Source organism: Neomonachus schauinslandi, chromosome 15 (assembly GCF_002201575.2).
Source record: "Neomonachus schauinslandi chromosome 15, ASM220157v2, whole genome shotgun sequence".
Lineage (NCBI taxonomy): Eukaryota > Metazoa > Chordata > Mammalia > Carnivora > Phocidae > Neomonachus > Neomonachus schauinslandi.
In genome coordinates, this window is record NC_058417.1 from 58,173,028 (window position 1) to 58,184,668 (window position 11,641).

At 62.1% G+C, this 11,641-nt stretch overlaps 1 protein-coding gene across 2 annotated transcripts in view; it reads left to right on the top strand.

Moving 5' to 3' along the window:
- Positions 1 to 6,994: 6,994 nt before the first annotated feature.
- CHMP6 (charged multivesicular body protein 6) overlaps positions 6,995 to 11,641 on the top strand; it is a 7,530-nt gene continuing 2,883 nt past the window's right edge. The window contains exons 1-6 of one of the 2 annotated variants that reach the window (XM_021680801.2): positions 6,995 to 7,095; positions 9,400 to 9,509; positions 9,664 to 9,751; positions 9,832 to 9,918; positions 11,139 to 11,204; positions 11,400 to 11,480. In XM_021680801.2, the coding sequence (XP_021536476.1) occupies positions 7,033 to 7,095; positions 9,400 to 9,509; positions 9,664 to 9,751; positions 9,832 to 9,918; positions 11,139 to 11,204; positions 11,400 to 11,480 (495 nt within the window). In that variant the 5' untranslated portion in view covers positions 6,995 to 7,032. Of the gene's footprint in view, positions 7,096 to 8,642; positions 8,713 to 9,399; positions 9,510 to 9,663; positions 9,752 to 9,831; positions 9,919 to 11,138; positions 11,205 to 11,399; positions 11,481 to 11,641 lie in introns of those variants that run through there. The other variant, XM_021680802.2, reaches the window with a different exon arrangement.

Below are 11,641 nucleotides of genomic sequence, written 5' to 3' on the forward strand. Positions count from 1 at the left end.
CCCTGGCGGGCAGCTAGGCGGCCTCTGAGCGCCGAGTTCGGGGGCGGGTCGTGGCAGGGCAGCTGCTACCCCCGGCCCTGGAACAGAGCCCAGCCCAGCCACTAACCGCAAGCCCATCGGCGCCTCAGCTGTGAGGGTCAGGGTGCTGAGCGGCCACCGGGTGCTGCTGGCTCCGAGCCCCCTCTGTGGGGCTGCCGTCAGCCGTCAGGACACGGCCCCCGGGCTTCCATGACCTGGTCTCAGACATGCCGGGCATTCCCTGGGCACTCAGGGCGGCGCTGGCACCGTGTGGAGGGGACACCCAAGGGCGCTTCTGGCCCTGTTGGCCCTTGCAGCCCTTGCGGCGGCACAGCTGAGGGACAGCCCCGCCCAGCCCTCACCCCCCGCCCTGCAGGCCCCTTCTCTACTCCCCCACTCCCAGACGCCCTTCCTGGGCCTGAGACCAAGGCACGTGGGTGCTGCCTGAGCAGAACAGCTCGGCACCCAGCCCCTGGGGCCAGCCCCCAGGCAGCAGCTGCTAGGCACATGTCCGTCTGCTCCCCACGCCCCCGGCCAGGCCACCGTCACCCTCCACCCCTCCCCCACTGAGGCCAGGGGCTCAGAGTCCAGCTCCACACCAGGCAGGCGACCAGTCCCTCTGTGCTGTTTCCCCGTGTCCCCTCACAGGGACTGGTGTAGACCGGTGTGTGTCTGCCGTGATTACCCCTCAGCTGCTGGTCCGGGACGCCTCTCTCATGAGCACCTCCACCCCCCCCACCTGCTCTCACCAGGGCGGCCCCTCGTGGTCTCCAGGGCCATTTCCCACCGCCACCCCGTCCCCCTCGGGGGAGCAGCTGAGCCACCTTTACGAATCCAGGTGAGATCAGCCCTTCCCCAAGTAGGGCCAGGAGGCTCCGACGAGCAGAGGATCAGAATCAGACGAGCCCGGGGCCCTGTCCCCGCTCCCACACTACCCCCTCACTGTCCCAGTGTCTGTGCTCCTGAGACCAGATGCCACACCCCCGTCGGAACAGCCTGCCATCCCGAGACCCCATGCCTGATGCAAACCCACGGCAGCAGCCAGAGCAAGGCCTGCACGCGGTGGGCACCAAATGAGTGGACGGATAGATGGATGATTGAATGAGTACGTGAACCGGTGATGCGCGGACAGGCGATGACATCCCCGGGGCGGGCGGACTGAGCACAGCGTCCCGGTCCAGGAAGCTCTCTATCCTTCCTGCGAGGACCCCCAGGGGTGTGAAGGGCCGCGTGCTGACGTGCTGGGGTGGGGGGCGCGGGGATGCTGGGTGCAGGTGCCCAGGACGGGGCCTCCGCGGGGAGCCGGCCACGTCCAGGCTTCGGCCGTGCCGCGTGGCCGCCAGGCTGTCCTGCAGCGCCACCGCGTGGCCGCCGCGGGGCTCGCCGCTGCCCGACCACAGCCCGGCACAGCCGCGCGAGGCTTCCAGGAAGTGGATGCCCCTGCGGCCCCGCATCTCCTCCTCTCTCAAGGCCCTAAAGGATGTGTCTCCACACTTGACCTGCTGCGGTTCGGTGTCTCCACTCCCGTCTCCAAACCTCTGCTGGGCCTCACTCCTGCAGCCCCTCCTGGCCCTCCCCCCTGCAGCCTGCACTGGGCCTCCCTCCGCAGCCTCTCCCCAGCCTCCCCCCTGCAGTTCCTCCTGGGCCTCCCCACTGCAGCCTCCCCTGGCCCTCCCCCTGCAGCCCCTCCTGGGCCTCCCCCCTGCAGCCTCTCCCCAGCCTCCCTGCCGTCCCTCCTGGCCCTCCCCCTGCAGTCCCTTTCGGGCCTCCTCCCTGCAGTCTCTCCTGGGCCTACCCCCTGCAGCCCCAAACTCTCAGGGCTGCCTCCCTTCCCCAGCCCTCCCAGGGATGTCTGCCCTGGGGGCTCCCACAGGCCATCCCCGGGGCTGCTCCAGTGTCCACTGTAGCATCCACGCAATGGGTAGGGCCAACACCCCCACCTGTGTCTTCAACACATTTCCTGAGCTCACACCCAATCCCTGGAAATTTGCCCGGATTCTTCTGACTTCTTCCAGAATGTTCTTTGGCTCGGCCACTGTTTCTGTCAGTGCCTCCTTAGTCTGACCCCCAGGACCCCTGAAAACTCTTAACACACCGCATGGCCCCTTGTCCGAAGTGCACCTGTACCCCACCAGCCAGCCCCCAGCTCGGCCTCCACCGGGGTGTCCTGGCCCGAGCCGGGGGTGAGCCGGACCTACAGCCCCCACGCAGGCCGGGACAGCCGGCGTCGGGGATCCAGAGAAGGAAAATTCCCTCCGCTCAGTGCACGTGAGTGGGAGCGCCCGCCTCCCGTGGGCCCCGCCCTCCCTGTGCGGATTGGCTCAGCTGCGGGCATGACACCAGGCTCAGCCAATCAGCCTCCCTTTCCCCCCCACGGCCACGGCCGATTGGCCCCGGAAGGGAAGCCAATCAGAGCTCTTGTCGGGGAGCCAGGACCAGAGGACGGAGAGCAGGTGGACAGAGAAGTCGCAGATGGCTTCCCGCGCTAGTCCCACGCAGCCAGCTCCCCAGTTGTCTCAAGTGCAGCTTATGTCATCTGCACCAGAAGGCCCGGGGTCACTCCATGGGGGCCGCCAGCACCCTACCAGGCCTCCAGCAGCCCTGTTGATGGTGGCCCCCCACAAGGGCCATGTTTTCATACCAACGTCCCCTGGGTCTGCGCGTCGTGGAATGGCCACCCCCAACGCCACCTCCCCATTGACAGCTTCCCCGGAAGCCACATCGCAATCCTGGGCTACTTTCCACCCACAGAAGGATTCTCCTGAGCCCCCCCGCCACCCCACCCCCGGCAGCCACAGGCCAGCTGGGGGGCTTTGGCAGGTGAGATGGTGCAGCACACCCCGGGCTGGAGGCCGCGGTCACTGAGCACGCACTTCACGCAAGCCGCAGGGTCTCTGTGCCCCCCAAGATCTAGTGATGGGACCCTCCACCTTCATTCCTGCCACCCTGTCAGTGGTTTAGAAGTGCTGACTCTCTGTATTAAACACTTTGGGCTTGAAATACCCAGAGAGGTGCCCCGAGCAAAGGTGGGTGATGCAGTGCTTCGTATCACAGGTCATTCCAGGAGAGAGCTTCAAAGGCAGAAATCCACAATAGGTTACAGGAAGTGATGATCTCATTATTGCGTGGTGGGTCCTAACCCCTGGTTCCTCTGAATGTGATGTAATTTGGAAGTAGGGTCTCTACAGAGGTAATTAAGATAAAATGAGGTCACTGGGATGGGCCCTGATGCAATAAGACTGGTACCTTATGGAAAGGGAAAATCTGGACACAGACACGCACACAAGGGGGCAGGTGCAGATGCAAAGGCTGACCCTAACCCTAACCCTAACCCAGCGGCTGGGAGAGGCCCGGAGCAGGGGCCCCCTCAGAGCCTCAACAGGAACTCTCCCTGCCCACACCTTGACTTCCAGCCTCCAGACTGAGAGACAATGAGATTCTGTTGTTTCGCCGCCCGGTCTGTGCCAATCTGTCACGGCAGCCTGAGCAGACTAACGCAGCCTGTGAAGAACAGGGGATGGGTGGCCGCCGCGAGCTATGTCAAGACACGTGTCTTATGACTCGCTGGCAGCAAGTGTTTCCTGAAAGCCCGGTTCTGGGAGCCCGAGAAGCAGCTGCAAAGCAGCGTTCTGGGGAAATGGTGGGGCGGGCTGGCGATTCCTGACTTCCCCGGAGAATATGACATTTTTAAGACGACAAGCTTTAAGTTCTCAGTTCCAGGGTAGAACCAGAAAATCGGAAAATCTGTTGGACTACTATGAAAGAAGATCTGGTTTCTTGTGGCAGGACCGTTGTATCTGGAAACCACTCCCCCAGCTTCATCCTGGGGCTGGCAGGATTCCCACAGACAGCGGGTTCTCCACCCCGCCAGGTCCAGATCGGAGCGCGGAGAGGAGTGAGGACGGAGACCCCGGGGTGGAAGGACCTTGCCCCGCCCGCGGGGCTAAGCCCATAAAGCCTGGCCCGCCAGCACAGTGGACCCTCCTCCCTGAGACAGCCCCTCCTGTGGGGACCACACTGAGGCAGTCACTTGCCTCGGGGAGGCGATTCTCCTCCAGACCCCAGCCCAAGAATACCAAGATTTTGCTGACTCACAGCAGAGAGCCACAGCGGGCCCGCATGGGTGCTCTCTCCAGACACTCGGGGCCCCACCTCTTGCTTTCACCTGCGAGGGCCTTTCCTTGACCTCCTCCAAACTTTGCCCCTTTGTTGCTGGAAACTTGGACTAAACACAGCATAGCTGAGCTGTCAGAAATCCCTTGGTGTAATACATAGGGGAGACTCCAGGGGCTTAGGAAGATAAGGACGCGCTGTGAATGTGTCAGGTGCAGCCCACTCACTGGGTCCCTTGCTGTGTCCCCAAAGCACCTTGACAGGGGCCCTGAGGAAGCCCATGGTGAGGACCTCACGTTCTTGAAAAGCCCTCTGTGGGTCAGGAATGACGGTGGAGGTGCTGATTTCCCCTGGGCACCCGAGGGGGCAGGCCCAGGGGTCAGGAGAGCGGGGTCACGAGGGACAGTGCCGGACTCTTCGGCATTGGTCTTGGACTTGCAGCTGGTCAGGCGCCCCTAGGCCTGAACAAGATGGATGTTGTAGGAAAGCTCGCACTGATCATTGAGAAAATAATCCAGATCGGGTGAGGAGAGATCTGACGCCAAGCACCTAACAGAGTCCGACCTCTCACCTGCCCCCAGCCCGAGCTGGTTCCAGGACTGGGGGCCCGAAACAGAGGGCAGAATGGGCCCCGCTGTGCAGGATTCCAAGAAGTACACGCTGCAAATCCCCCGCCTGCCTACTCCAGCGTTCCAGTCCACTGTCGCTGTGGAGCCAGCCACCACCGTGGGCCGAGTTCAAGAATCTCCCGTTTAGGCCGAGTCCGCGGGAAAGGCGCATCCCTGCTCCCTGCAACGTTAGCTGGCGTGGCCCCGCCAGCGGGGGACAGAAACCTCCCTGTGCAAGCCGGTGGCCGCGTGGTTGGCACGGGCCACTGCCTGCCAGTTCCTCTCCACCCAGGCTGCGCTCCGGGCCACTAGGCTCCGCCGACTAGGTGGCTGAGTTCCAAGTGAGTTCCACTGGCCGTGTCACCTTTTATGACCCGGTCCCGGGAGTCCCGGAGCATCGATACTGCGGTATGTGAAGGCTGACCGGGGACTCGCTCTCTCTTTGGCCGCTCGTGATGGGGGAGCCAGACCCGCAGACATTTCTCCTTCGCCAGCTAGCTTGATGGGGCTTCCTTGCCAGAGTGCGGGAGCAACGCAGCTGCCAGGGAGAGCGAGGGGCTCTCTTTCTGTCTCAGGCTGCTTCTCTCTTCCTACGGCGCACTCCCAGCGGGCCAGCAAGGGGAAGGCTCTTCAGTGAGTTTCTCCTCCACCTATGGCTGCTTCTGGCGGACCTCCTCCAGCCTGTCCCATGCCCAGCAAGATTCTCAGCCCTGGTGGGCAGTTTCCGTGGCCCCCACATACCCCCTAGTGAGTTTCCTGGCCAAGGGGTGGACTCTCCTGCAGACCAGCTCTGGCTCTCAGCCGCTGGAACCTTTCTTTGCCCCAGGCAGGCTGCATGGTCCCACAGCGGCCACGCTGTCTCCAACCAAGGCTGGACCTTACCCTAATAGGAGGTTGGGACACACTGCTGCGCGGAGTGCTCTCTCACAGGGACTCTGGCTAATCGGGGTGACCAGAATGAAATACATGGGCAGCCACCTAGACTAGTGCTGGCCTCGTGGAACAGAAATGGAGCTCTAGGCCTTATGGCCAAAACCTGACGTGAGTCACCACCCTGAACGGCTTTCCCCTGCCTCCCAGTGCTCACGAAGTGGCCATGGCAGCTGGGATAGAGGCTATGGGCTCAGCAACACAGACTTCCCCTAACCAAGGCCCGCCTGCCCCCAACAACTGCGGAGTGCCCAGCCGCTCAACAGCACTGAGCCCCCGGAATAGCTCCGCTCCCTGGGGGGACCAGCCAGCCACCTGACAGCAGGTTGGCTAATAGGATGTTTCCATCATGAGGCAGTGACTTGTCCTCCCTGCATAGACACTTCCTCTGGATACGGATTTCTCTTCCCGCCTACAAGGCTTTCTGCTAGAGCAGCACCGGAGTGCGCTGGAGGCCGGCCAGCGCGTGCCCACACAACACCGCTTCTGACCAAGGAGGTCATTTTGCAGAAGGAGGTGAGGCAAGGGGCTCATTCCCCGGGATTGCTCATCTCGGGCACGTATTGCCCACGAGCCACTGGGCTGTCAGGACGGTGGCCCGGCCCATTGCAGACTCCGTTACAGGATCAGCTGGGGTGACCGAACTGGGCTGGGTGCTGTCCTGTGAGAGGCAGTGTGCCCTCCAAACCAGGGACTCACGGCCAGGACACACAGTGGGAACCAGGGCGGCAGGTGTGAGTGGCTCCCCACCCGAAAGCCCCGTGCAGGCTCTCATCCCCCAGGGCTGGAGGCTTCTGCCAGGGCACACGGAACCAGAAGTGGAGATGGGCCGTGCTGAGCAGGTCCGGGCACTGAGCCGCAGGCCAGGTGGATCCAGAGTCACCGGGGCGCAGGGCTGGGTGGGCGGCCCATAGCTCTCAGGAGACACCTGGAAGCCCGCAGGTTGACTATCACATCACTAAACGCAGCATTTTGTGGTCAGCACCAGCCACGGGGCAGTGGCTCGGGTACAGGATTTCTGACCGCCTACGGACGCTATCCACCGGTTACCTTGCAAGGATCCCACCTAAACAGGAGCCTGGAACATTGAGTCTGCATCTGCACAGCTGGGGGACTTTCTGGAGGGCACGCGAAATGCGTCATTTAGGACTGCGCAGGCCCGGCCGGCAGCGTCCTCGCGCCACGGTCGCGGAGGCCTGCAGAGGCGGATTCGAACCGGTGGACCGCCGGCCGCTCGCCCGCACGCGCTTCGCTTTCTGCGGCGCCTGGCCCCGCGCGGCCGCCGTAGGGGGCGGGGCCGACGTACGGCGGCCGCGAGGGCGGCGAGGGGGCGCGGCGGGCGGGGCCGCGGGGCCGGGGCGCCATGGGCAACCTGTTCGGCCGCAAGAAGCAGAGCCGGGTCACCGAGCAAGACAAGGCCGTCCTGGTGAGAGCCGGGCCCCGCGGCGACGGCGGGGGGGCCTGGGGCAGGGCTGCCCGGCCCCCGGGAGGGCCTGCCGGTCCGCCGGACGGCTTCTCGCAGCCGGGTCGCGGCGCCGGACCGCGGGCGGCGGGCGTCCCGAGCCCCGAGGCGCGTCCGCTCAGGGGCTGCAAGGCGATCCGAGCGAGGGCTAGCCGGGGCCGCGGTGTCGGAGCGTCGCGCTGTGTCGTGGTCACACCTGGGCGGCGGGCGAGCGCGCGCTCGCAGGTGGCAGGTTCCGAGTCCCACGACCCGGGCTGGGGGGCCGGTCCCGCCGGGTGGCCCGCCCCGCGCCCCAGGGCCGGGGGCCGCGGCCCAACTAAGGCGCGGGGTCGAGATTCGGGGCGCGCCAGCCTCGCCTGGGTCTGCGAGCCTGTTCGGCCCCCTCAGCACTCTCGCTGGGCTGCCGCCACCCCACTCGGCTGTGTCCGTGGTGCTGCTCTTGCTGTTTGCAGATTCCGGGGAGCTCCGGTAGAAAAGTTAGTTTCTGTGGACAGAATCCTAGGATAGGTTCAGTGAAATGGCATGTGCACCCCGATCCATTTCTGTAAGGAGAAAAGTGTGCCAGGAAGGAGGTGGTCCAAAATCTGAGCAGAGTTTACCTTTGCTCTTGCTTTCTTTTCAAAATTACCTGCAACAAAAATGCGTCATTTTTGTACGAAAAGAGAAATTCAAATGACAGATGGTTTTTTCACCTTGGCCTCAGAGACCCTATGTTATAAAAGGTTCTTAACTGAAGTTCCCCAGATGAAGGGGAATCGGGCACGTTTGTCCCTAGAGAAAATCTGAAGGGCGGTGGGTGCTGCACAGGAAGAGCACTAAGCTCTGGGGAGGCAGGGTGCGCACCTGGCGCCCGTGGGAACCCCCAAGGCGATTCTCTTCTCCTGAGGACTCACCCTTGGGTTTCTCTGGAAGGAGGCCTTTCTGCTTGCCAGGAATTCAGTTTGGTGTGGCCCAGACTGGAACAACGCGGTTTGCACACAATAAACCGAATTACTGCCTGATGTTTTCCTAGGCTGTAAAGCTGAGAAGCTCCAGGCCCCAGTGTGCTCTCTGCCCTGTGACCCTCCGCTGACGCCTCTCATTTTACAAAGGAGGCAGTCTGGCCCCACCTGCTTCTTTGGCTCATCTTCAATACTCTGTACACGCCCAGCTTGGACAGTGGCCTGAGGGGCAGGGGTGGGTGCCCAGCCCCCCGGGGAGGAACGGCAGCCAGAGCTGAGAAGACTGCACACGTAGGCTGGTCACGGTGTCTCTGGGGCCATGGGGCCGGGATAGCGGGCCCCTTTCATTGCAGCAAGGAGAATGTGTGCGGCCATCACCAGGCCTGACTCACAAGCCATGTGGTGCCCTGGGACAGGCACTAAGGAGAACGTGCTGTAGAGGGACCCATGAAGCAGGCCCCTGCAGACACGTCTACGCTGGTGGATGGTTTCTCGCTATCCTGAGTCTTAAAGATGTACGAACCTTTTGACTTAATTAATTAAGTTAATTAACTCAACAGTAATCGATGCTAAAGATATAAAGCTACATATGAGAAATGCCCTGTGCCTGCAGGTGTTCACCGTACTGTCATCTGAAATGGTGAGATTTGGAAGCAATGTGAATGGCCTAAAATAGGACATGTGTAAATGACCCTGTGTCCTTTCTGGGACAGTACCCGGGGGTCCCAGGTGCTTGGCAAGATCAAGCAAGCACTTCACCCAAATGTGCCATCTATTGTCAACTCAGACACGGTGATAAGCGACAAGAGCAGGGTAGCTAAAGACATCGAGAACACGTCTAAAGCCGGCAGAGCGAAGCCGGGATGGAAGGTCCCAAACCCTCACTGTGGCTGGGTGGGATGGTGGCTCTCTGGGGCCCTTCTCTGTTGTCTCTGAGCCTTTGAGGCAGCGGCAACACTCTGACCTGCCGCTCTCCCCCCCCCCCCCCCGAGCATCCACAGCCATGCTATGCAGTGATGCATTTGAGAACAGGCTCTCCACCTCAGGGCTGTGGACACTGGGGCTGCCTCCCCCCTGTGCGGGGCGTCCCAGGCATTGCAGGATGCTGCGCAGCACCCCTGGCCTCCACCCACTGGTGCCAGGAGCATGCCCCCCCCAGTGGTGACAGCCCCAAATGTCTCCAGATGTTGGCTCATGTGCCCTTTGTCCCCACGGAGAACTCTGTGTTAGAGGGTGCTGCCAGCGGCGGCCGTGAGGGTGCTGGGTGGCCTGCGCGGGGCCTGGGGCAGCGAGGGCACGGTGTTGACCCAGGCCTGCGCTCTCGCAGCAACTGAAGCAACAGCGGGACAAGCTGAAGCAGTACCAGAAGAGAGTCACCCAGCAGCTGGAGCGGGAGCGCGAGATCGCCAGGCAGCTCCTGCGGGACGGGAAGAAGGAGTGAGTGGGGCCCAGGGCAGGCTGTGCAAAGGGGCTCCAGTCCCCTGTTGGCCTAGAGCAGGGGGTGGGGTAGGCCCAGGAGAGGCCGGTGCGTGCCGGGTAAGGCCAGCCAACAGGCACGGCTGGCGGGTCACTGTGCGGGTTCCCTCTGCAGACGGGCCAAGCTGCTGCTCAAGAAGAAGCGGTACCGGGAGCAGCTTCTGGACAAGACAGAAAACCAAATCACCAGCCTGGAAACGATGGTAGGCGGAGCAGGCAGTGGGGGGAGAAGGAGGTGGGGGAGGCAGGCCCCTGACCACCTGGTCTGCTTTGGCATCCTCAGGTCCAGAGTATTGAGTTCACCCAGATTGAAATGAAGGTGGTCGAAGGGCTGCAGATTGGAAATGAGTGTCTGAAAAAGATGCATCAGGTGGGTCCTTGCAGGGCTGGGGGCAGAGAGGAAGGGGAGCTGGGTGAACGAGGGGGCGGGGCTTGTGCCCGAGGCCACACCTGTGCCCAGGCCATTGGCCAGGAGCTGTTGGTGCCAGCTGGGAATGTGGGAAAGCCAGTTGCTACCGAGAGAAGGTGATGCTGTTGGTGGTGGACAAACCCAGGGTATTGACCTGAGAGTGGGGTGATGGGCACAGACGTTCAAGTTACTGGAAGAAAAGTCCAGTGAGGGTGCAGGAACGGTGTGGTGAACTAATTGGGAGGGCTTCCTGGAGGAGGTGAACACAGCCTTGTTATAGGATGAGGCATAGAGGTGGGTAGCAAAAGGAGGGGTGAGGCCCAGAGAGGCCGTGCCCCAGCCCACCCCCATCTCCTGATGAGTGGACAGCAGGGGCTGCACAGAGCGCCACAGCCACCCAGCTTCTCTGACCTCCGTCCGTCTCTGACCACCTCTGACCAGGTGCTGTACCTGCTAGGCAAGCAGAGGCACTTCTTTGAACCCAAACGAAATCAAGTGAGCTGCCCAGAGAAAGTTTTTGACACCTTCTTACTTATTTCTTTCTTTTTTTTTTTTTTTTTAATTTTTTATTTATTTGACAGAGAGAGAGACAGCGAGAGCAGGAACACAAGCAGGGGGAGTGGGAGAGGGAGAAGCAGGCTTCCCGCCGAGCAGGGAGCCCAAGGCGGGGCTCGATCCCAGGACCCTGGGATCATGACCTGAGCCGAAGGCAGATGCTCAACGACTGAGCCACCCAGGTGCCCCTAGAAATATTTATTTTTTTAAAGATTTTATTTGACAGAGTGAGAGCAGGAACACAAGCAGGGGGAGCGGGAGAGGGAGAAGCAGGCTTCCCACGATCCGGGGGCCCGATGCGGGGCTCCATCCCAGGACCCCGGGATCATGACCTGAGCCGAAGGCAGACGCTTAATGACTGAGCCACCCAGGCGCCCTCTTACTTATTTCTACCTGGACCTTCTAGGCTGGTTGGGGTGCCGGCTGAGCAGTGCAGTCGAGGCTTCTGAAAAGACGGGTCTTTTCGGAGCCCTGGAGCCTCTGTGCATGGGCCCAGCCCACGGCAGAAACGACCAGAACTGTGTCGTGGCCCGCGTGGCCTGGCTTGTGCCCTGCCGGTCCAGGTGGCCTGACTGCAAGGGCTTCTGTTGGTGCCTCACTGACGAGACTCCCTCTGCCCTGATTAGGTGATGTCCATAGAAGAAGTGGAGCGGATACTGGAGGAGACCCAGGAGGCCGTGGAGTACCAGCGGGTAGGTGTTGCCGGGTTCCAGGGCCCCCGCCTTCCACCAGCCTGCAAGCGCACCTACCACCTGCGTGAGTGCCCAGTGGCCGCCCTCGAGTGAGGGGGGGCCTTGAGCCCTGGGTTGTCTCCTTCCTCCACAAGAGGCCACTTACGCCCTGCCCCAGCCTGGCCACGGTCCTCACCTCTGCTCTTCCGTTTGCAGCAAATAGATGAGCTATTGGCAGGAAGCTTCACTCAGGAAGATGAAGATGCCATCCTGGAGGAGCTGAATGCAATCACTCAGGTAATAGGACCTCTCAAACTGAGCACAGTCACTCACGTGATAGGACCCCCAGGACTGAGCACAGTCACTCAGGTGATAGGACCTCCCAGGACTGAGCACAGACACTCACGTGATCGGACCCCCCAGGACTGAGCACACTCACTCAGGTGATCGGACCCCCC